Source organism: Chiloscyllium plagiosum, unplaced genomic scaffold (genome assembly GCF_037043375.1).
Source record: "Chiloscyllium plagiosum isolate Xiang-an unplaced genomic scaffold, Cpla_swu_hap1 HiC_scaffold_26, whole genome shotgun sequence".
Classification (NCBI taxonomy): domain Eukaryota; kingdom Metazoa; phylum Chordata; class Chondrichthyes; order Orectolobiformes; family Hemiscylliidae; genus Chiloscyllium; species Chiloscyllium plagiosum.
In genome coordinates this window covers 37,036,847-37,061,369 of record NW_028270164.1, presented here as the reverse complement: position 1 = coordinate 37,061,369, position 24,523 = coordinate 37,036,847, and the positions used below count along the sequence as shown (strand labels likewise).

The following is a 24,523-nucleotide window of genomic DNA, read 5'->3' as shown; positions in this document are numbered from 1 at the left end:
TTAAAAAGTCAAACATTACAGTCCATTCTTAAGCCATGGATTAGCCAACACTCTAAGATGGACTTTCCCAAAGAGAGCTTGCTCCTTGCACCGGCCATGTTTTTAACCACGCTGGGCGAAGACCCACCGGCATGTTTTTAACCACGCTGGGCTAAGGCCCACCTATGCTTGCCAGCCGCCTTTGCCACCACACACCTCTACTGGGCCCACCAGGCTTCACCATCACCCACAGTTTGTTAAAGGCATGGTTTCAGAATGTCACATCAGTGAATATAGAAGTGGTCAGCCTTCCACCAACTCTATACTGATTGTAACAAAAGAAGTCACCTCTTAACAAGGTGCTACAGTCTAAGGAGCAAACTAAGCACTGACTCAAGCCAGGCAATAAAAAAAAGGCAAAGGTTGGTGGTGTCTTGCTAATCTGAATTGTTTAAATGGAAGAAAATTACAAAGCAACATTGAGAGACTAGATGAATGAGCAAAACACTACTAAGTAGTATCTGGTCAAAAACAGCAAGGAGACATTTGGACACTAAATATGGTACAGAAAAAAAGAAGAGCTAGAAAGCTACCCTACAACAGAGAACCACAGAGACAGCATGAAAAAATAAATAGGACAAAATTAATGTACTTATAGGGGATGGAGAGTTGACGTTATAGTTGAGTTTGCATGAGAATAAAAACAATTTGCATTCACCACCTCAGGATGTCTCAAAGCATTTCACAGTCAATTAAATACTTTGAGATTGTAATTATCAATGTAGAGTAAGAATCTCTGTAGCCAGTTTGCACACAACTGGTCACAGAATCAACAATGAAATAATTATCAGATAATGTGTCATATAAATATTAACTCTGGAATAAATATTGACCAAAATACCAGCAATGATTCCCTGCACCCCTTCAAAATGGTGCCATGGGATATTTTATGCTCATGCATGGGGCAGACAGGGGTCTTGGGTTTGACATCACCTGTGAAAAGCAGTATCCCTGACAATAAACTCCCTCAGAGCTCTGGAGTGTCAGCCTCACATTTTGCCCTCAAGTCTCTGGAACAGGGTTTAAATCCACAGCTCTTTGCCTCAAGAGACAGGTGTGCTACCAGAGAAGAAAACTTCACAAGACAAAGAAAATTCTGAGAGAAATAAATTTGAAAGCAGAAAAGAATATTGTACAGTTAATAACTTATTGCTTACACAGGACATGATTTCTAATATTTCCTTGATGATTTTCCTGTACACAAAAACCTTGGGGCGATTAAAAAAAAAGCTTAATTGCTTCCGTACTTATTTTGGCACTTTGCAATTTGTGTTTGTATTTGAAGGGAAAATGGTTAATGGCAAACATCTGGTCATAATGCGAGAACATTGTTATGCTTGTATCAGGCATTATTCTATTGTAATTGAATTTTCATGTAACATTAATGATTTAAGTATAGATTTGAAGGAAGGCTTTTGTTATCAAGAATATATGTTAACACACAACTTTATGAAATATATGTTCATCAAGTCTATTCATTTGTACTTTATGCTATCTTTGATTGTAGTTGTAGAGGTTTCTGACAACATTTCCAGTTAAAATTACAAATTTATATATGTTAAAAGGAGTTGTACATTTGTCTTTTATAGACTAGGGAACATTTTGATTTTCACACATTATGAGAAAGTGAAAAACATAGTATTATCTGCCGGTTATAAATTTAAACTGACTTCTATGAAAACGTAAGTCAGGAAAGACATATAACACGTGGCTGAGTCATTCTTCAAATGTCCCCTCCAAAACAAACACCATCCTGTCTTGGAACTATATTGTCATTCCCTCACTTTCATTTGGTCAATGTCCTGAAATTCCCTTCCTAACAGCACTCTGCATGCATCCACAGCACATGCATTGTAGCAGTTCAAGAAAGTGGTTCATCATCAAATAGATGAGACAAATAAGGGATTAACAAATAAGCTTTGGCCTTGCTAGTGAGCTTCACATCCTATGAACAAACAATAAAAACTAATACCCAAGGCATGTGTTAACGTTTGTTGGCTAGCTTTCCATGTCTGCACTTTGTTGCCAATATTTTACTTTGCAGCTTAAATAAAATTTGCACTTTATTCGGATTTGGTTTCAAGAATCGAGAAATTAAGCAGTTTTATTTTACTGTTTATCTACAACTTGAATAATTCAACAGAGAATTAACATGCTTTGAATACCAGCAACATTGATGCAAGTTGTAAATTGGAAGCTCGTATTGCCAGTGTAAATCTGAATTTGGTACAATTTTTTGATTGATTAGTATGTTCGTTGCAGAATTATTTTTATACCAAAACATAAAACAAAAATGTCTGCCATTGGACTTCAACTATGAAATGGGAAATGTAAATTTGGAGTACTGAAAATATCAGGAAGTCTGCATTTGTAACCAGATTGGGTATTTTAGTGCATGCCTTGGGCTGGTAATTTAATACTGGTGAACACATGAACTGAATGAGGCAGCTGTAGATATAATCCTCTGACATCTTATTCAATCCAGATCATCCTTAGTTAAGCTAAAAGCAATCTCAGAATCTACAGCGTAAATGTACCATAACTGCTATTCTGTAAAGTTCTACCTTTATGTTAAGAAAAGGCATTTATTTCAGATGAAGGGTTTTGCTTTTCCCTGCCTTATGAAATACGTCAAGACTCAACCCATGAACCATGTTTATTCTTGGGGCTTAAAGTTACAATTTTACACATCTGATTCAAATCAATTTTATCTACAAATGGATTTAATCAACAACTAGATTGGAACCTTTACATCATAAGAACATCAGAGTTAAATTAAATGCTCTACCTTCACATTTAACATAAAACTGTTTGACTATAACACAAAATCATTAAAACTGTGTATGTTTTATTATTCTATTACTTAAAGTTGAACACTGATGTGGATGCAAATACATAACAAACACTCTAAACAGTAATGCTATAGAGGTCTTCATGACCCATTGTTGAACTATTGATCTGACATTGTAAGAATGATTGATAGCATTTGAAAATTTTACCCTTGCTACAGACAACTGCAGAAAGCCAGTGTGGAAATATTTCAAAATTGTTAAGATTAAAGTTTCAACCATCCTTATGTTATTTTATCATATTTTTATTTCAATATAAAGAACTGGGTAGCTTGTCACCTGTTCTCACTTTCAGTTTGATCAATAATTGAAGATTTGCAAGCTACAATTCAGTATGTGTATTCAAGTATGTATGTGCCTTGCTCCCTATTCAATATCAAATTGACATTCCGATAACTAACACTATTGTGAAGTTGAAGAATCCTAATGATATCAAGTTAATACATAATATGAGAAGCTGAAAACTTTGTTGCTTAGTACAGTAATTGAATATGTTCCACCACCATTCAAATTTCTAACTTTGAAAATCCACCAGTACACATTTAATCCTTACCTTTCTGGCTCCCAGATTTACACGATGGGGGGTTGTGCTTGTTCAAACTGTTACTACTTTGACTTTGCCTGTTCATAGTTGCAAGAGCCTTCGTATTACTGCTGGTTGCCGTTGCTGCCCTTGCAGTGGGGCCAGGAATCCTAAAGGAAAAAACATAGTGTCTTGACTGTAAATGTAAAGCAGATTCACAAGAGAATAACGTCTTGCAAAAGAGCAATGAGACTATCTGGGTTTAACCACAAATGGAAACAGCACTGGAATCTGAAGGGAGGGGAGAAAAAAAGTTCAATTATGCTGATCCACATACTGAGACTAAAGTAAAGAAATTACCTCATCACTCTTCAGAGAGAAAGATGATATGTCTGCAGCGTTATAGAACGGTTTTATTTTAGATTAAAAGTTGCAGTTCATGACCATTAGTTCAGCTGCCAGCTTAATAATAAATATGAAGGTGGGTTTATATCTGCTGGGGATTGACAAATGCCCAACCCAATTTTAATATTAACCACACACCATCCACTTCTAAATAACAACTAAAGCCCAGACATTGCTGAGCACAGAGTCTTAATCCCTTGGTTGGACAGTAGCTTGAACTAATCAATGGAAATAATGCCACAAGGACTGAGACTGATACTCAGAACCAGTAATTTCTCTTCTGGTCGGTTCACCAAAAAATGTCGGAATGATTGACTGTTGAATCACTTATGAGCAAAGAATATTACACATAAATACGAGAAGGATTGAGCAATCAAAATTAAAATTACTCTGAAGAATATTGTTCCATTTTCTTCTAACTAATTAGTTGAGCCTCAGCATCAAATATATAATGTATTTTACAGGTATTTACAGCACCTTTAATTATTCTTCAATATCACTTAGTTTGGATTTCCTCATACCACTGAAACTCTTCTTATGTACTCTCAGTTCTTTCAAGCTGGTTGAGAGATCCAGAGAGTAGAAGTTGGTCAGGCAGATTTCAGCCACATAGGCCCAGATTTTCCAATGGCCAGCTATTCAATTCTGAAGCACAGATTGGAATTGGGCATGGGATTTTTCAAGATCCACACTGTAGCAGAGTCTGAGGGAATTGCTTGGGATTTAAACTGAAGATTTTGTTGAGCAATTACCCTATACTGGAACCTTCTGAATGTAGCCATTAAAATTAGAGAATTCAGAGGATTCTGATTCAGTTAAGTAAGCAGTTTTTGAGGAAAAGTCAGACTATTAAATACCTAGTCTAAATCCAGAGTAAGTATTCAAGTGACATCTCAACTTACCTCACACACATCAGTGCACCTTCCCAGATACCTTAAATGGCACAGCATGACCCAACAAACTCCTTCCTCTGACACCAATTTGGCACGATAATGACAACTCACCCATTCATTCCCAGTTTACAACTCGTTGTCTTCTCTTCACTTCACCCAAGCCCCCGGCCACCAATTGTACCACCAACACTTCTTCAACTCTGGACTTGATCCACTCGCCCAACAGCCAGACCTAACCACCTCTCAACTCAACAGATACCCGCTCCCTCTGAGATCCAATAACATATGCCCTCATCCCGCAGGGGATCTGACACAAACCACCTTGCCCCTCAATTTCCCCAACTAAGGGATCTAAACTCTCCCTTTGTCTGATCACTGTATCTGACTCTGCTGCACATTATCTGGGACTTGACGCCCGCCCCCGACCATTTTCTCCAACCAACTGAGGCCTATCCTAAACATTCCATCATTTACCTGGCTCCCTTACCACTTTGCACTGTGGCACTGTGCCACTTGGCATCCTACCCCCATCCACTTGGCAACCTACAGCCCCAGCATCCATACCTCAGACTTACCTTGCGTATTGGCCATTTCACTGCAGCTGCCAAAATGTGAAGCTGGACCTTTAAACATCAGAGCACAATGCTAACCAAAAGGTTAAGTTTCTTGCTGTGCCTCAACTGTTCTATGCTATGGTGAGCCTGTCAGAATGGATGGCTATGTATTTTCAAAGGATCCTTGATCAGAATCTCCTGTCAAAAACGCAAAACTCATGTTTTTTAGAAGACGGTGAGTGGCAATCTGCGTCGGATTGCCACTCTCAGAAAATTCATATACTTTTCTAATCAGAATTGCTTTCCAACTCTCACATTGCAAAACACACTGATCACTTATTCTCGACAATTACCCCCTAACTAACATGTAAAAATCACCAATCTCTTCGTTCCATTTTGTGTCAGGTATTCCTGTTAGATCCTACTAGAAGGTAACAGGTTCCCCTTGCCTATTTTCATAATAAACAACTTATATATTATAATATTCAGAAGAAGATGATGGATTTATGAATCAAAGAGATGACATTATTTTGGCCACAAAAGCATTCAGCTCAATGATTAATACAAAGTGATGGCATTTTATGCAAAATGACAATATCTTACATTCCAACTTGCTTAAATGGATATTAGAGTTTCAAATATCCTTTTTCTGGTATTTGAAATGGATTCTCAGAGCTCGCTTCTTTCTTTATAAAGCAATCAGTATGTTGACTGCTACTATGCACGCATCTCAATTTTGAAATTTCACTATTCTCCAGCAAATGTTTAAAACTGCAATATTGATACTCAGTGTTCTTTTGTCTTCATGCATATTGTTGGTAGTACGATAGCCCATAGTGACATATTATTAATGTGGCGCACAAAGGATACTTGGACTGAAACCCTTTTTGCAATTACTTCCAACATTCTACTGAGGAAAATTCCATACCTACTGCATCAACAAGAGCAAGAATTTCTGTCGTTAAGGAACTTCTTAACTATTCATCTGATCTTTTAGCTCCCCAAGCTGAAGGACACTCACCTCACTGTTCCAAAAAAAATGCATAAACTCTCCCGCACTTCAGAACCTAACATCAATGTTTACGTAAGAAATATCACTAAAAATGGTTAGCACAGTTGGCTGGATGGCTAGTTTGTGATGCAACGTTTTGCCAACAACATAAGTTTAATTCATGTACTGTTCAAAGTTTGTACAAAGGACTCTCCTTCTCATGCCCTGCCCTCGCCTGAGATGTGGTGTCTCACAGGTTGAACCATCACCAATTATCTCTCTCTGATGAGAGAGTAGCCCTATGGCTATCGTTCTTTAACTTATATTCCTGCATCCTTTACTTGCCTTGGATTTAACATGATCAACTTTTGTTTCCTAAATTTCTGCAGGATGATGTCAATAATGTTTCTTCAATTTTACGAGTGTGCAGTTTATGTTCCATTAAAGCAGTACAATAGAGTTACTATTACACAAATTGCGAATCACAGATTTTTCAAACACAATAGCTTTATTGTCTTCCATACTTATTTCATCTCTGCTTTTTTTCTTTAATGGCCCACTTAATAACAACTGTATTTCACTAAATGCTATATCCGTGCCAATAAAATGATTGATTCAAATATTTTACAAGGAATGACCACTCTTTTGAAAGATTTGAGTTGCTATCATCCCCAAATCTGAAAGTGGGAGAACTTTCAAATTCCTTAACTTTGTTCTGAATCTGATTATTCAGAGTCTAGGTAGCATTTCAACCAGTCTATTCTACACTGTATATAGCATCAACTGACTTGTTCTGACTTGAACATATTCATCATTGACCTGAATGTTTTTGTGGCCAAAATAATGTCATCTCCTTGATTCATTTCTCCATCATCATCATCATCTTCTGAATCTCCCAAATTGTGTTCAGTTTTGAATCCTGTATTTATCTTTTAGGATTGATCAAGGCAAAGTGGCACTCTGAATTGTACCTGAAATACTGACTGACTACTGTCTGAGCATTTCCCTACATTCACACCTTTATTGTAAGTGAACAATTCTCTTCACTTTTCAAACATCAATAGCATACTTGTCCTAATTCTTCTTGATTAAGCATGGGAAGCACGCTGGCTCAGTGGTGAACATTGCTGCCTCACAGCGCCAGCGACCTGGGTTCGATTCCAGCCTCGGGTGACTGCCTGTGTGGAGTTTGCACATTCTCCCTGCGCCTGCGTGGGTTTCATCTGGGTGCTTCGGTTTCCTCCCACAATCCAAAGATGTGCAGGTCAGGTGAACTGGCCATGTTAAATTGCCCACAGTGTTTGGTGCATTAGTCAGGGATAAAAATAGGGTAGGGGAATGGGTCTGGTTGGGTTACTCTTCGGAGGGTTGGTGTGGACTTGTTGGGCTGAAGGGCCTGTTTCCACACTGTGGGTAATCTAATCTAATCTATTCTATTGTTTGCTGCATCTGGTTTTCACATGTTTTTGTCAGCCCATTACGTTTTCCACTTTCTGCCAAAAGGCCAATTGCCCTGTTTGTGCCATGAATCCTGCTGGAAGGGAATGCTACCCAGAACTTTTTTTTTAGTCCTTCTGACATATGTTCTGGCAGAATGCGCTGCTCTGCAAATTTAACTGCAAATCTAAGATGGCAGGAGCCGAGTCGCCGTGTTGCGTCCAAGCTGCTCACTAGGGCTCTCTGTTTCTGCCTGTTCGCTAAAGTGCTTTTCTTTTCCCTTTTTGCTTTTGCTGTCTTTCTTGCTGCATTTTTTTCCTCTTTGGAAGCTTTTGTGGCATCTTCAGCAGGGCAAATGTGGGCCTGGCCACGCGAGTATGTGCAGCAGCGGTGGCAGGTGTCAGCTCCTCAGGGAGAAGGAGCCCAGCTCAGAAGAGAGCAAGCCCTGAGGGAGCTTGTGATGGCAGCCATTGAGGGTCCAGCGAGCGATGGCATTGGAGTGTGGTAACTTTGATGTTGGTGGGCCCAGCGCAGGACACAAGGTCGTGCCAACGGTACCAGCCTTCAAGATGGTGGTATCGGTCAAATGCGGCAATATGCTAGGCTCGAATCGATACTCCTGCAGGATCAACAAGAGCAGCGGTTGCTTTGGCAGTGGCATGGTAGGCCCAGGGTGGGGCCTCCTGGAATGGACTTGTAGGAAATGCGGTCCCAGCATGGCTGAGCTCTTAAAGAAGACTGTAATCTTTGAACTTTTTGCTCTATTACTTTATTTTTTTAAACACTATACTAAAAGTGACTGCAATGTTTAACTTTCAATGTTGTTCTTTCTTTCTTTCTACCTTGTTCTTCAGATTTTGTGCCTAGGTGCTTGTACCTAAGATGGCAGCATGTGTGGAAAGTTAAAAATCACACTACACCAGGTTATAGTCCAATAGGTTTAATCGGAAGCACTAGCTTTCTGAGCGCTACTCCTTCATCAGGTTCATCTGGAGATTGGAGAATTTCTGAATACAATGTCTGAAGTCTTGAATCTGCTGAATTCCATGGCATACCCTTCAATGGAAATATCTTCAGTCTTTCTGAATTTGTCAAAATCTGTCTACCTCTCATTGGCAGTTAATAAATCATGTTTTAACAAATTTTATCCATGGAAGTTAATAATTTGTAAAAACTTCATCTGTGTCAAAATCACAACTCTTCAGTTCTGGTGGGAAAAAGAAGCATTGCTTCTTATCTTGTTTTTTTATGGCAGAAAAAGTGCCAAAGTGGTGCCCTTCTTCCTTCCTCAGTAAAGAGGCAATGAGGGTCCACGTGTTTACTTCATTGGTCATATTCAGAAAACACGGGTGAGTAATCATCCTATGAAGTAAGATACTTTGGATTTTGATTCAGTTATCTCTCTGAAGTTATCTCCAAATTATTCTGATTATAATAATCTTTGTTCTCAAATCATTGATGTTTGAACAGCTAACTATCCACTGCTACTACTGTTAAATACCAGAGGATAAAAGGTTGGAGTGACAGAATTTCAGGCACATACTGGTCTGAGTTTTATGCCAACTCACATATCACAACTCTCCAACACATTCCTGCCAGACCCTACTAGATGAGAAGATACATTATAAGATGAAAATTATTGATCATTACAAAAATATCAGTATTTTCTGGATATATTTAAAGAAAAATGTCAAAGCTTTGCATTAAAAGGTATTTTTCTCTGATGTACAGTGCTTTTCATCTTTCCAAATCTATTGATTTGAACTCAGTCTCCCAGATTGTACCCCAGGTCCCAAGTTTTAAATCTAATTATTTCAACAGTGACTTTCAAAGGCATAAACGTATCAGTACTAGCATTGTGAAGCTATTTATAGTTGTGCTAAAGGAAGTGTTTTTTTTCTAGGATTTGTTCTTCCTGTCCATAGCTATTCCAATAAGCTTCTGAATTGAAATGTAATCTGACAATTGCTTTGCGCACAACCCTAACCACTCAAAGAAATTTCACTGAGTATAGTTCACATCTTCAAGATTAATGAAAATTATCCAGTTAAACAATTACTTTTTTAATCAACTCGCTGTTCAATTAGGAAGACTTAACAAAGAGCAGCAACTTTTGAGAGTACAAAGTTAAAAATCACACAACACCAGGTTATAGTCAAACAGGTTTAATTGGAAGCACTAGCTTTCGGAGCGCCGCTCCTTCATCAGGTGGTTGTGGAGGACACAATTGTAAGGCACAGAATTTATAGTAAAAGTTTACAGTGTGATGTAACTGAAATTATACATTGAAAAATACCTTGATTGTCTGTTGAGTCTTTCATCTGTTTGAATACGATGATAGTTTCACTTCTTTCATGTATCAATCACAAAACGTTTTCTTAAAAGTTGCATTCTCAGGTTAACTGTAACAATTGATGTTAGCTAGACAATATGTTGAAGGTGTTAGCCCCCTCCAAGGTGGACTTCGGGACAGGCAGCAGTGAAAAGTGGCCAAGCAGAGGCTGATAGCTAAGTTCCATACCCATAGAGAGGGCCTCAACTGGGACCTTGGGTTCATGTCGCACTTCAGGTGACCACCATTGCACTACACACACACACACACACAAACACACACACACACACGTGCACCCCCTCACAGACTTAAGACACTCTACACTCATATACACACACATATACACTCACAATCACCCCAACCCAGACAGACAGACACACACACACACACATATACTTATACATTTCTGAGGTGAATTTATACTTGCAGAGTTACATTGTACTTTGCTCAAAAATTACATGAATTCATGTAAAACTCTGTTATCTCACTTTTTAGATTAGAATCAATCTAAACATCATGGCACAGACAGAGAACACAGGGGGCTAACACCTTTAGTATATTGTCTAGCTAACACCAATGTAACAGTTAACCTGAGAATGCAACTTTTAAAAAAAAGTTTTGTGCTTTACACATGAAAGAAGTGAAACTATCATGGTATTCGAACAGATGAAAGACTCAACAGACAATCAAGGTATTTTTCAATGTATAATTTCAGTTACATCACACTGTAAACTTTTGCTATAAATTCTGTGCCTTACAATTGTGTCCTCCACAACCACCTGGTGAAGGAGCGACGCTCCAAAAGCTAGTTTGCTTCCAATTAAACCTGTTGGACTATAATCTTTGTACACCCCAGTCCAACACCAGCATCTCCAAATCACATCTTTTGGGAGAGTCAGTGAGTAACATGCCCAAGTTCCTCTGGGTCTTTGAAGCCAGAAACAATGATGCTACCACCAAGACAACTTAACAAAGATTGATCCTCTGTTATAATCACATGAATTGCTGATCTACAAGAGGAGGCAAATCAGGAAATTCAGTTGGTTTAATTGACAGACAATCACAATCAATGCAATCATATTTGCAAAATGTGACTCTCACTGCTCTGGAAATTCTCAGATGGAAACAATACAGCATTAGACTATTTCCTCCGAAAGTTTGAAAAGTCTACATTCCAGGATAACAATAAACAAAACATGAGTCCCAAAACATCAGAGTTGTACAGCATGAAAACAGGCCTTTCAGCCCATCTAGTCCACGCCAATCATGTTCTCAAACTAAACTATCCCACCTACCTATGTTTGGCCCATATCCCTCGAAACCTTTCCTATTCATATACTTATCCAAATGTCTTTTAAGCGTTACAACTGTACCCATACCCACCACTTCCTCTTGAAGCTCGTTCCATACATGAACCATTCTCTGTGTAAAAAAAGTCACCCGTCATGCCCTTTTTAAATCTTTCTCCTGTCATTTTAAATATATGCCCCCAGTTTTGCACTTTCCCACCTTAGGGAAAAGACCTTTGTTAGTCACCTTATTTACGTCCCTCATGATTTTATAAACCTCCCTCAATCTCCTACGCTCCAGTGAAAAAAAGTCCCAGCCTATCTTTATAACTCAAACCCTCTATTCCAAGCAACATCTTTGGAAACCTTTTCTAAACGCTCTCCAGTTGAATAATGTAACCTATAACAGGGTGACCAGAATTGCACAAAGTACTCCAAAAATGCCTCACCAACATCCTGTATAACATCAACATGACGTACCAACTCTGATACTCAAAGATCTGAGCAATGAAGGAGAGCATGCAAAACACCTTCTTAACCACCCTGTCTACATGTGATGCAAATTTCAAAGAATTATGTACCTCAACCTCTAGGTGTCTCTGTTCTACAACACTACCCAGGGTCTTATCGTTAACTGTATAAGTCCTGCCCTTGTTTGTTTTATAGAAATGCAACACCTCGCACTTATCCAAATTAAATTCCATCTGCCACTCCTCATTGATCCAATTGGAGTCATAGAAATGTACAGCATGGAAACAGACCTTTCAGTCCAACTTGAAAACATAATGACTCCACTGGGGATCGAACCAGAACCTCCTGTGTGTAAAGCAGACGTGATAACCACTACACTTTGTAATCTTAGATAACCTTCTTCACTGTTTACTACACCACCAATTTTGGTGTCATCCACAAACTTAGTAACCATGTCTCCTATATTCTCAACCAAATCATTGATATAAATAGCTAACAAAAGTGGACTCAGTACTGATCCCCGCGGAACGCTGCTGGTAACAGGACCCCGGTCCAAAAACAATCGTTCACCATCACACTCTGTCTCCTACCCTGAAGCCAATTTCGTAAACTCACCCCAAATTCCCTTTGATCTTACTTTACTAATTAGTCTACCATATGGAACCTTGTCAAAGGTTTTACCAAAGTTCACATAGATATCTTCCGCTCTACCCTCATCAATCTTTTTGGTTGTTCCTCAAATAAACTCCAAGTTTGTGAGTCACAATTTCTCTTGCACAAAGCCATGCTGACTATCCCTAATCAGTGCTTGCCTCTCCAAATGTATGTAAATCCTCTCATTTAGGATCACCTCCAACAACCTACCCACTACTTTGTCAGGCTCATAGGTCTATAGTTTCCAAGCTTCTTCTTAAAGTCTTTCTTTAATAAAGGCACAATATTAGCCACCCTCCAGACCTCTGGCAGCTCATCAGTGGTTACTGATTTACAAATATTTCTGCTAAGAGCCTTGCAAGATCCTCCCTAACTTCTCACAATGTCCTGGGATACACATGATCAGCTTCTGGAGTCTTATCCATTTTCACATTTTCTAAGACTTCCAGCACGTACTCATCTGTGATGCAAACAGTTTTCAAAACAACAACATTTATTTCCCTGCATTCTTTAACCTCCATTTCTTTCTTCAGTGTAAAAACAGATGTGAAATATTCATTTAATATCTCTCCCAACTCCCGAGGTCAACACAAAGACAACCTCATTGATCTTTAAGGGACCCACTCTCTCTCTCTAGTTGTTCCCTTGCTCTTAATGTAATTGCAGAATCTCTTTGGATTATCTTTAACTTTATTTACCAAGGCTATTGCATATTCCCTCTTTGTTTCATGATTTCCCTCTTATGAATGCCGTCACACTTTTTCTATTCTTCAAAAGATTCATTTGATCCCATTGTCTCTATCTAACATATAATCCTTTTTTTATTATTGACTAGAACCTCAATATCTTTACTTATCCATTGTTCCCTAATTATTACCAGCCTTATCTTTAACTCTAACAAGAACATAATTCCTCTGAATGCTCGATATCATATTTTGAAAGCCTCCCACTCGTCAGTCATCCCTTTACCTGTGAACAATCTACTCCACAGCTACCTAGAATACGTCTCCTCCCACCCTGTCCCCTGTAAAAACGCCATCCCATATTCCCAATTCCTTCGCCTTTGCCGCATCTGCTCCCTGGAAGACCAATTCCAATACCGAACAACCCAGATGGCCTCCTTCTTCAAAGACCGCAATTTCCCCTCAGACGTGGTTGATGATGCTCTCCACCGCATCTCCTCCACTTCCCGCTCCTCCGCCCTTGAACCCTGCCCCTCCAATCGCCACCAGGACAGAACCCCACTGGTCCTCACCTACCACCCCACCAACCTCCAGATACATCGTATCATCCTTCATCATTTCCGCCACCTCCAAAGAGACCACACCACCAAGGATATATTTCCCTCCTCACCCCTATCAGCATTCCAGAGAGACCACTCCCTCCACGACTCCCTCGTCAGATCCACACCCCCAACCAACCCAACCTCCACTCCCGGCATCTTCCCCTGCAACCGCAAGAAATGCAAAACTTGCGCCCACACCTACCCCCTCACTTCCCTCCAAGGTTCCAAGGGATCCTTCCATATCCGTCACAAATTCACCTGCACCTCCACACACATCATTTACTGCATCCACTGCACCCGATGTGGCCTCCTATACATTGGGAAGACAGGCCGCCGACTTGTGGAACGTTTCAGAGAACACCTCTGGGACACCCGCACCAACCAACCCAACCACCCCGTGACTGAACACTTTAACTCCCCCTCCCACTCCGCCAAGGACATGCAGGTCCTTGGTCTCCTCCATCACCAGACCATGGCAACACAACGCCTGGAGGAAGAGCGCCTCATCTTCCGCCTAGGAAGCCTCCAACAACAAGGGATGAATACAGATTTCTCCAGCTTTCTCATTTCCCCTCCCCCCCCACCTTATCTCAGTTCCAACCCTCGGACTCAGCACTGCCTTCTTGAGCTGCAATCTTCTTCCCGACCTCTCCGCCCCACCCCCTCTCCAGCCTATCACCCTCATCTTAACCTCCTTCCACCTATCGCATTCCCAACGCCCCTGCCCCAAGTCCCTCCTCCCTACCTTTTATCTTAGCCTGCTTGGCACACCCTCCTCATTCCTGAAGAAGGGCTTACGCCCGAAACGTCAATTCTCCTGCTCCTTTGATGCTGCCTGACCTGCTGCGCTTTTCCAGCAACACATTTTTAAGCAACAATCTACTCCAATCAACTTTTGATTGTCCTTGTCTCATATTATGAAAATTTGCCTTATTTCAATTAACAACTTTAATTTTAATGGAAGGCTTATCCTTTTCCATTCGTATTTTAAAATTAATAGAATTATGATCTTTAGTCCCAAAACGTCCCCATACTAACACTTGCCCTGCCTTACTTCCCAAGAGAAAGTCAAGTTTTGCTCTTTCTTTGATAGAAATATTCATATATTGATGAAGAAAATTTTCTCGAACACATTTAACAAATTCACAATCCAAACCTTTACCATTATGGCAGGAGCAAGTGAGGACTGCAGATACTGGAGATCAGAGTCAAGAAATATGGTGCTGGAAAAGCACAGCTGGTCTGGCAGCATCCAAGAAGCAGGAGACCCGACATTCCAAGCATAAACTCTTCGTCAGTAAACATCGACTGTTCTGCTCCTCGGATGCTGCCTGTCTGTTTTTCCAGCACTACACTTGTTAACACTATGGTAGTCCCAGTTAATGTTTAGAAAATTGAAATCCCCAACTATTACAACCCCAATTATCCGGGTGCTCCAGTTTCCTCCCACAGTCCAAAGATGTGCAGGTCAGGTGAATTGGCCATGCTAAATTGCCCGTAGTGTTAGGTAAGGGGTAAATGTAGGGATCTGGGTGGGTTGCGCTTCGGCGGGGCGGTGTGGACTTGTTGGGCCGAAGGGCCTGTTTCCACATTGTAAGTAATCTAATCTAATCTTTACACTTATCTGAGATCTTGCTACATATTTGCTCCTCAATTTCCCTCTGACTTCTTGGGCGCCTATAGTACAATCCCATTAAGGTTATTATCTCTTTCTTATTTCTAATGTGAACCCACAAGTTTTCATGGACGATCCCTCAGAAATACCCTTTCTAATTATAGCAATAATATTTTCCTTGATCGAAGGTTACTCCTCCTCCTCTCTTGCTTCCTTTTGTATCCTTCCTCCACCACCTAAATCCCAGACCATTGAGATGCCATTCCTGTCCTTACTTCAGCCAAGTTTCTGTAATAGGTATAACATCCCAGTCTCACAATCCCATACGTGCCCTAGGTTCAATAGCCTTACCTGTAAGATCCCTTGCAATTAAATAAATGCAGTTTAGTTGTTCAGAATTATCTCATTCTCTAACTTGCTCTTGTCTCTCTTTTCTGATTAACTTGCTCTTTTCCGATTCAGAACCACCCTCATCTGTCTTCCTATTTTCACTGTTTCTTAGGAATCCACCACCCTGACCTAATAATTTACAGGCTCCCGAAACAGAAGTAGCAAATCACCTCAAAATGATATTGGTCCCTTTCCAGTTCAGGTGAATCCCATCCCTTTTGAACAGGTCTTTTTGTTTGGGAGTAAACCAGAGATTACTACTTTTGAGGCTCTGTTTTTTCACCTTCTCTAAATCTACTCGTCATCACACTCTGTGTCTCTTGATGTCTTCAGTGACAGCAAGCCTGAAAAGAACCTCTCAATAGCATCATGTATATAAAAACAAATTACCCTGCTTTAGTCACAGATTTTAATCTTAATCCTGTAGAAGATAAAAAAAATTAAACACCTAAACCTTTAAACATAAATCAAACATTTGGCTGAAATAATCGAAAAAAAAGTCTCCTCCTCAAATCCTCCAACTATCAGTTTTCAATCTTCAAATTTAAAAAAACTCTCCAAAGCCATCCACATGTCGTCCTTTCCACATGCTCTGTATGTAAAACAATCTCTCCTTCTTTGCTTATATTCTTCTTATGCAAATTTTTTTTGAATTATAAAGTTTCAAACATTAAAAAAAATCCTTCTCCAAATCAAAACTTGACAAATGCTTGGAGGCCTCTCCACACAAACACTGTTTGAAAAACAATCTCTCCTTCTTTGCATAAATGTTGTACCTTTTTTTTGCGGGTATTTGCTGAAGTGTAAAAGCTTGAAACAGGAAAAAAAATCCCTCTGCAAATCGACACGCGACAAACACGTGGAGGCCTCTCCCACACAAACCCCCTGTGAAATAAATCCCTCCTTTACATTTTTTCTGCGCTTTTCTTTGGACTAAAGAAGTTCCAAACAATGATTCAAATTGTAAGATCTTATCCCTTTATAATACATTTTCAAATATCTTCCTACCTTTGATATTCCAACTTTCCTCCACACCATGCCACTTAACATGAGATTTCAGAAACAGGAGGTTTGAAATTCAGCAAAGCCATGGGTAGATAAAGGAACTATATCAATTTGGTTAACTTATTGCAAATGAAGTACTGGTATACAACTGCTTGAAAACATTTATTCACTGTTGAAAATAATTGAATGTGTCCTGAGGGTGTGAAATACAGGCATATCATTTGCTTTCCCTCTTTCATGTTTTATTAATTTCTAATAAAGTCACCCTGTGCTTCACACAGCAAATTCCAAAATCCATCCACAGTCTCAGCTTGGAAACCGAATTGTGCTGAGATTCAGTCCTGGGATTTGCTTGCTATCTCACTTTCAAAGTCTGGTCAATCTCACTTCGACCCAAAATGTAGGGGTATGAAACTAACGTTGATCCCATTATGTTAAAAACAATGCTATTGGTTCATAATTCATTCCTTCAAACGCAAAATGCTCAACTTTTTTATTGTAAAATTGGCAAAAAGATCAACAAAACAACAGCAGAAGTGTAACAACTACTGCACATACTCTGTCAACCACATTCCATAAAACAGAAACACACTTGTAATCTTAATTTGGAACACAGTGCTGAACTTCTCAAGGGCACAGACAGTCAGTCATGATCATGATCAAACAAAAGCAGAGATGGCACATGTTTAAGGCCAAGTTTGCAGGGAGCAGAAATTAAGTGCAAACAGGATTCTGACTTGATGGAGCCACCCATAACAGACTAGATTAGATTAATTACAGTGTGGAAACAGGCCCTTCGGCCCAACAAGTTCACACTGACCCGCCGAAGCGCAATCCACCCATACCCTTACATTTACCCCTTCACTTAACACTACGGGCAATTTAGCATGGCCAATTCACCTGACCTGCACATCTTTGGACTGTGGGAGGAAATCGGAGCACCCAGAGGAAACCAATGCAGACACGGGGAGAATAGACAATAGACAATAGACAATAAACAATAGGTGCAGGAGTAGGCCATTCTGCCCTTCGAGCCTGCACCGCCATTCAATATGATCATGGCTGATCATTCCTAATCAGTATCCTCTTCCTGCCTTATCTCCATAACCCTTGATTCCACTATCTTTGAGAGCTCTATCCAACTCTTTCTTAAATGAATCCAGAGACTGGGCCTCCACTGACCTCTGGGGCAGAGCATTCCACACAGCCACCACTCTCTAGGTGAAGAAGTTTCTCCTCATCTCTGTCCTAAATGGTCTACCCCGTATATTTAAGCTGTGTCCTCTAGTTCGGCACTCACCCATCAGCGGAAACATGTTTCCTGCCTCCAGAGTGTCCAATCCTTTCATAATCTTATATGTCTCAATCAGATCCCCTCTCAGTCTTCTAAACCCAAGGGTATACAAGCCCAGTCGCTTCAGTCTTTCAGTGTAAGGTAATCCCGCCATTCCAGGAATTGACCTCGTGAACCTACGCTGCACTCCCTCAATAGCCAGAATGTCTTTCCTCAAATTTGGAGACCAGAACTGCACACAGTACTCCAGGTGTGGTCTCACCAGGGCCCTGTACAGCTGCAGAAGCACCTCTTTGCTTCTATACTCAATTCCTCTTGTTATGAAGGCCAGCATGCTGTTAGCCTTCTTCACTACCTGCTGTACCTGCATGCTTGCCTTCATTGACTGGTGTACAAGAACACCCAGATCTCTCTGTACTGCCCCTTTACCTAAATTGATTCCATGAGGTAGTAATCTGCCTTCCTGTTCTTGCCACCAAAGTGGATAACCATACATTTATCCACATTAAACTGCATCTGCCATGCATCTGCCCACTCACCTAACTTGTCCAGGTCACCCTGTAATCTCCTAACATCCTCATCACATTTCACCCTGCCACTCAGCTTTGTATCATCAGCAAATTTGCTAATGTTCTTGCTGATACCATCTTCTATATCATTAACATATATTGTAAAAAGCTGCAGTTCCAGCACGGATCCCTGCGGTACCCCACTGGTCACTGCCTGCCATTCTGAAATGGAACCGTTTATCACTACCCTTTGTTTCCTATCAGCCAACCAATTTTCAATCCAATCTAGTACTTTGCCCCCAATACCATGCGCCCTAATTTTGCTCACTGACCTCCTATGTGGGACTTTATCAAAGGCTTTCTGAAAGTCCAGGTACACTACATCTACTGGATCTCCCTCGTCCATCTTCAGAGTTACATCCTCAAAAAATTCAAGAAGATTAGTCAAGCATGATTTCCCCTTCATAAATCCATGCTGACTCTGTCCTATCCTGTTACTACTATCCAGATATGCTGTAATTTCATCCTTTATAATAGACTCCAGCATCTTTCCCACCACTGAGGTCAGACTACACCTGTGCAAACTCCACACAGTCAGTCGCCTGAGGCGGGAATTGATCCCGGGTCTCTGGCGCTGTGAGGCAGCAGTGCTAACCACTGTGCCACCGTGCTGCCCACTAATTGACTATGACATGAGCAACAGCAGTTGAATCGGTCTCTTGTTCATGTTACAATAATAATGCAGCTGGGCTGAAAGCAGTCGTAGAATACACCAACCATTCACCAATTCAGCAAATGCCACTGAGCAATATACAACAGCACTGATTCAGCCCATAAACCGACAGGATGAAAATATTGCAGTAGTAGGAATGCTCTGACTGGTGGTTACAGATTGACGTCTGCATTCCACAACAATGATTGTTTGCTGAAGTTGCCAGTTTACAGAAAACTGTGGACTGGGTTTTCATGGGGTGCTGGTGTCCCTACTCTGCCCTACATGCACAGGCGAACGAGTCAAACACGACTGGCAGGCCCCCAGATATTTATTCTAAAAATTGGTTTCATGATGAAATTCTGCACACCAACCACCAACCACCACCCCCCACCCCGTGTCTATATTCAGTCCCTCGTGCTGAAGCGATGTGGCACAGGGAGAGAGATAACTCTACAGAGTTCGGCATCCTGTCACTATGTCACCCATTATTTACATGAGGAGAGTCTTTGACACAGAGCCAGCTCCCTCAGAGCTGATACTCCTGTTCCTATCTGTCAGCCAGGGCTCCCTGTTTGGACCAGATTAACAGCCCCACTCAGCGAATTCATACTGTGTAAGATCCACCTGGCTGACCTCATGATAATCATTACATCCCTCCCCCTCTGAGTCCGAGGGCACAGCCGGTTTTTTTTGTAGCTCCTCCTGGAGGCATCTAGCACCTGGTCAGGTTCCTCCAACACTGCCTCAGTCACGGGTCACACACAATGTTACACACAGAAGCTCACCTCTTGCCTCCAGAGTCTCTCAAAAGAAATTCATTCGCATTTTCAGGTGGCAAAGATGCCGAGGCGGTGACAATCTCAGTGTCCATCTCAGATTCCCAGGTATCTTCAACACTGGACAACGAGGGAGAACCCATGGGTTCCAGAACATTCATAAAGGTGGTCAAGGAACCGGACATGTTTTGCACCTGCACCGTTCGTGAGATAGCAGCTTTTATGTGGTCCATGTGCTTGTTCAGGATTGTTGCACCTATCTGCCATTTCTACATCATTGGACCTGACCTCGTATCAATCATGCCCCTTATCCAGGTAGGGCCAGTCCCATGGTTTCGACACCAAACTTGGTGCCCAAAGTAATCTTTCTCTCTCTCACTTTGTGGAGTCATGTGTCCAGCATTGGTTATTCCTGATGCCATTTCACCCTCCCCCTGCTGGTCCAGGAAGATCAGATTTAATCTGGTGTGGAGTCTTCTCTCCATTAGCAACTCTGCCAGAGCTATCACTGTAGTTACATGAGGGGCAGTCCAATAATCAAATAGGAACCGAGACAGTTTGGTGTCTAGTGAAGCTGCAGGCTGTTTCTTAAAGCTGCCTTCAACGTTTGGACTGCTCTTCTGCCAGACCATTGGATAATGAATGGTTTAGAGCTGTCCTTTTTGTTGAACACCATTCGACGTCAGGAAATACTCAAACCCCCTGCTGGTAAACAATGGCCCGTTATCTGTGATCAGCACCTCCAGGAGTCAGTGTAATACAAAATCTGTGCACAGTTTGTCTATTGTCGTCCCAACGTATGACAGATGAACTCTTTGCATGTCTAGCCACTTTGGATGGGCATCCACAATGACTAAGAACATTACAGCCCATGAAAGGACCTGCATAGTTGACATGTAACCAAGACTAGAGTTTACCCAGCCATTTCCACAAATGTTGGGGAGCTGCTGTTGGTAAGTTTTGTCCTTGTTGGCACTCTGGGCACTGTCTCATCAACTCAGCTAAGGCTGCATCCAATCCTGGCCACAAGTCATAACTTCTCGCCAACACCTTTATTTTGGAATCCCCTGAATGACCCTGGTAGAGTTCAACCCTTCCTTGGGACAATCACTCTTGCTCCCCAAAATAATGTGCCATCCTCTACAATGATCTGGTCTCACCAGGTCCAAAATGGTTTCAATTCTAATTGTGATGGCTCTTTGGTTTCCCTCACACCACTAGCTGCTTCAGTTGTACCAGGACCAGATCTTTCTGTGTCCAAAGTCTGATGTTGTCAGCTGTGACTGAATGTGTGTCCAGAAAATGTAAAACCCTTACAGACTCGTCCAGTGGCTGTACCTCTGGTGGTGTATCTGCTAATGGAAAGCAGCTCATTCGTTACTTGGATTCCTGGACAGTGTTCCAACTCATAATTGTATGCACGTAGTATTAGAGCTCACCCACTGAATTCAGCCTGAAGCTATGGGAGGCACTCCCTTGTCATCTTTAAATAGACTTAGCAGAGGCTTGTGGTCTGTTATTATTACAAACACATATCCTTAAAAGGTATTGATGGAACTTCCAAATATGACTGTCAAACCTTCCTCCTCCATCTTGGCTTATCTAGACTCTGCAATAGCCAAAGTCCTGGATGCATAGGCTGTTCGGTGTTCCTCTCCATTGGACCACTTATGAGCTAATACTACCCTGATGGAAATATTGCATGTCAAGACCAGGTCTCATTTGGGATCATAGTGTGCCAACACTTGAGAGGATGATAACTGTTTCTTCACTTCCCAGAAAGCTATGGCTTGGCTACCCAACCATTTCCAAGGCTGACTGTAATTTTTAAAAAAATTGATGCCAAGGTATCAGATTGGAGGCCAGGATATCTATGTGCTTTCCCTAATAATTCAACAGCCTCAGGAAAGATGTAAGCTCCAGTGCAGACGTGGGAGCCGGGGCACCTTTGGTCGCCCTCACTTTATCTTCCAACAGGTGTAGCCTGGTCTTGATGACTCTGTAGCCCAAGTAAGTCATTTGAGGTGCCTGAAACACACACATTTGCCTTCTAAAGCATTCACTGACCAGAGAGAAACATCTAAGGACTATGTCCAAGTTCTAAGTGCTCCTTCTTGGTCTTCCCTGTAATTAACTCATCATCAACATAACGGCAACCTGGGGCAAACTTTGCAAAATATTCTCCATTGTCCGCTGAAAAACTGCACAGACTGATGTTACCCCAAATGACAGTCTCGTAAATTGGTACAAACCTTTATGGATATTAATTGCAGCATAATTCTGGGAATCCTCATCTATCAGTATTTGCAAGCATGCATGACTCATGAAGGACAACCCCCTACCAGCTTTGTCTATTAGTCCTCTTTGTGAGGGATTGGATATTTAACCAGATGCGAAAAGTGTTTTGTCCTTTGTTTAGAATCCCCGCAAAGGCCAACCAACCTGTCGGGCTTCACAATCAGTACGACCGGTGCTGGACTGGTTTGATGATTCCTTCACTTTCCAGCCTTCAGATTTCTGCTTTTACTTTTGCCCGTAAGGCAAATGGCCCTGGGTGGGCCTTGCATATTCAAGTAATTGTTTCGTGCTCGACATGCAACACCTCGTGCACCCACAAGGAGCTCAAACAGTTCATTCACAATAACCTTCCATCCCAACCTTAAATTCACCTGGTCCATCTCTGACACTTCCCTTCCCTTCCCGGAGCTCTCCATCTCCAGTGACCGAGTCCAAACAGACCTCAATGACAAACACACTGACCCCCTCAACTACCTTGACTACACCTCCAACCAACCCTTTCCTGTAAAAACGTGATCTCCTACTCCCAATTCCTCTGCCTCTGCTGTATCTGCTCTCAGGATGAGCGATTCCATTCCCGGACATCCCAGATAGCTGCCCTCAAACATGTCTCCTCCATTTTCCACACCTCCACCCTCAAACCCCACCCCACCCCCCCAACCCCAACAAGAATAGAATCCCCCGGTCCTCACATTCCACCCCACCAATCTCAAAATCTTCTGTCACTTTTGCCACCTACAACTGTTCGTAGGGACAGTTCCCTCTGCGACTCCCCCGTTAGATCTACACTTCCCACCAACACCCCCTCCACACTCAGTATCTTCCCCTGCTGCCATAAGAGGTGCAAAGCCTGTGCCCACACGTCCCCCGCTCACCTCTGTCCAAGGTCCCAAAGGGTCATTCCAATTCCGGCAGAGATTTGCTCATACTTCCTCCAACCTCATGTATTGCAGCCAGTGCTCTCAATGAGGTCTCCTCTACATTGAGGAGACCAAGCACAAACTCGTGGAATGGTTCAGGGAACATCTCTCGTCTTGCACACCAACCAACTCCACCTTCCTGTGGCCATCTACTTCAACTCTCTCTCTCACCTCCCTGAGGACATTTCCATCCTGAGCCTTCTCCATCATCTAAATAAGGCCACCTGCAAACTGGATAAGGAACACCTCATCATTCACCACGGGAGCCTACAACCGCATGGCATGAACATTGAATTCACCAGTTTCCATATTTCCCCTCCCCCCCCCACCTCCCACCCCATCCCAGATCCAACCCACCGACTCAGATCAGTCTTCTTGACCACAGCTACCTATCCATTTTCCTTCCCACCTAACCGCTCAACACTTCCAACTGACCTATCCCCCTTACCTTCTACCTTTGCCCACCTATCATCATCCCATCTAACTTTCTCCATCCCTTCCCCCCTATTTATCTCTGTCTCCGTAACCTCCCCAGTTCTGGAGAAAGGTCCTGCCCAAAACGTCAACTCTCTTGCTTCTCGGACGCAGCCTGACCGGCTATGCTTTTTTTCCAGCACCAAACGTTATCAGCATGTAAGGTGGCCTTGGCTCCTTTGATAGCCCTGAGACATTCCTGAAAAACCTCCAGGTATTTAATTAGGATTTCACTCAGGCAGCCACTTTCTCATCAAAAACTGTGAAATCGAGATAAATCTTTCTCAACCAATTGCGCACCAAACTTGGGCCCGTTTGGTAACTGAACCAGCTGCTTCTCAAAAGAGACTGAAACTTAAGTTGTACCCTAAATCTGTAAAGGTTCCCCAGTGTTGAAGTCTTGCACAAATCTAACAGCTGGAGTCCAGAGCAAATTTTGTTAAAGACTCTAAAATGGCCGTGCTAGTATTGACTTCCATTAGAACCAGGTGATCATTTCACCAGATGTTGTTTTGGTTGGTTCTGTTTGACTGCCAAGCCAGTTAACAGTTCCAAACCAGACCTAGGTGGACTTTCCAGGATGTGCACTCTGGATACCAGCCTATGGGTTCTCTTACTCGATTCAGATCGAGTGGGACTCTTTTGCTGTCTTCAGTCTGCTTACCAGCAGCAACAACAATGGCTTGCTGGCCTGGATCCTGAAGAAACCTTAAAACAAGGCTTGGCCTGGTTTTGGGGCTTTGTAGTAGGCTGACCCAGAGTCCCTTTGCTCAGGATTTGTCCTGAGTGAGGCTAAGCAATTGCC

General features: G+C 41.8%; 1 protein-coding gene across 3 annotated transcripts in view; it reads right to left on the bottom strand.

The window, feature by feature from the left end:
* LOC122563237 (neuron navigator 1) overlaps positions 1-24,523 on the bottom strand; it is a 653,551-nt gene that overhangs the window by 466,232 nt on the left and 162,796 nt on the right. For all 3 annotated transcript variants that reach the window (XM_087973627.1, XM_087973629.1, XM_087973628.1), the window contains one exon: positions 3,442-3,581. In XM_087973627.1, the coding sequence (XP_087829753.1) occupies positions 3,442-3,581 (140 nt within the window). The remainder of the gene's footprint in view (positions 1-3,441; positions 3,582-24,523) is intronic.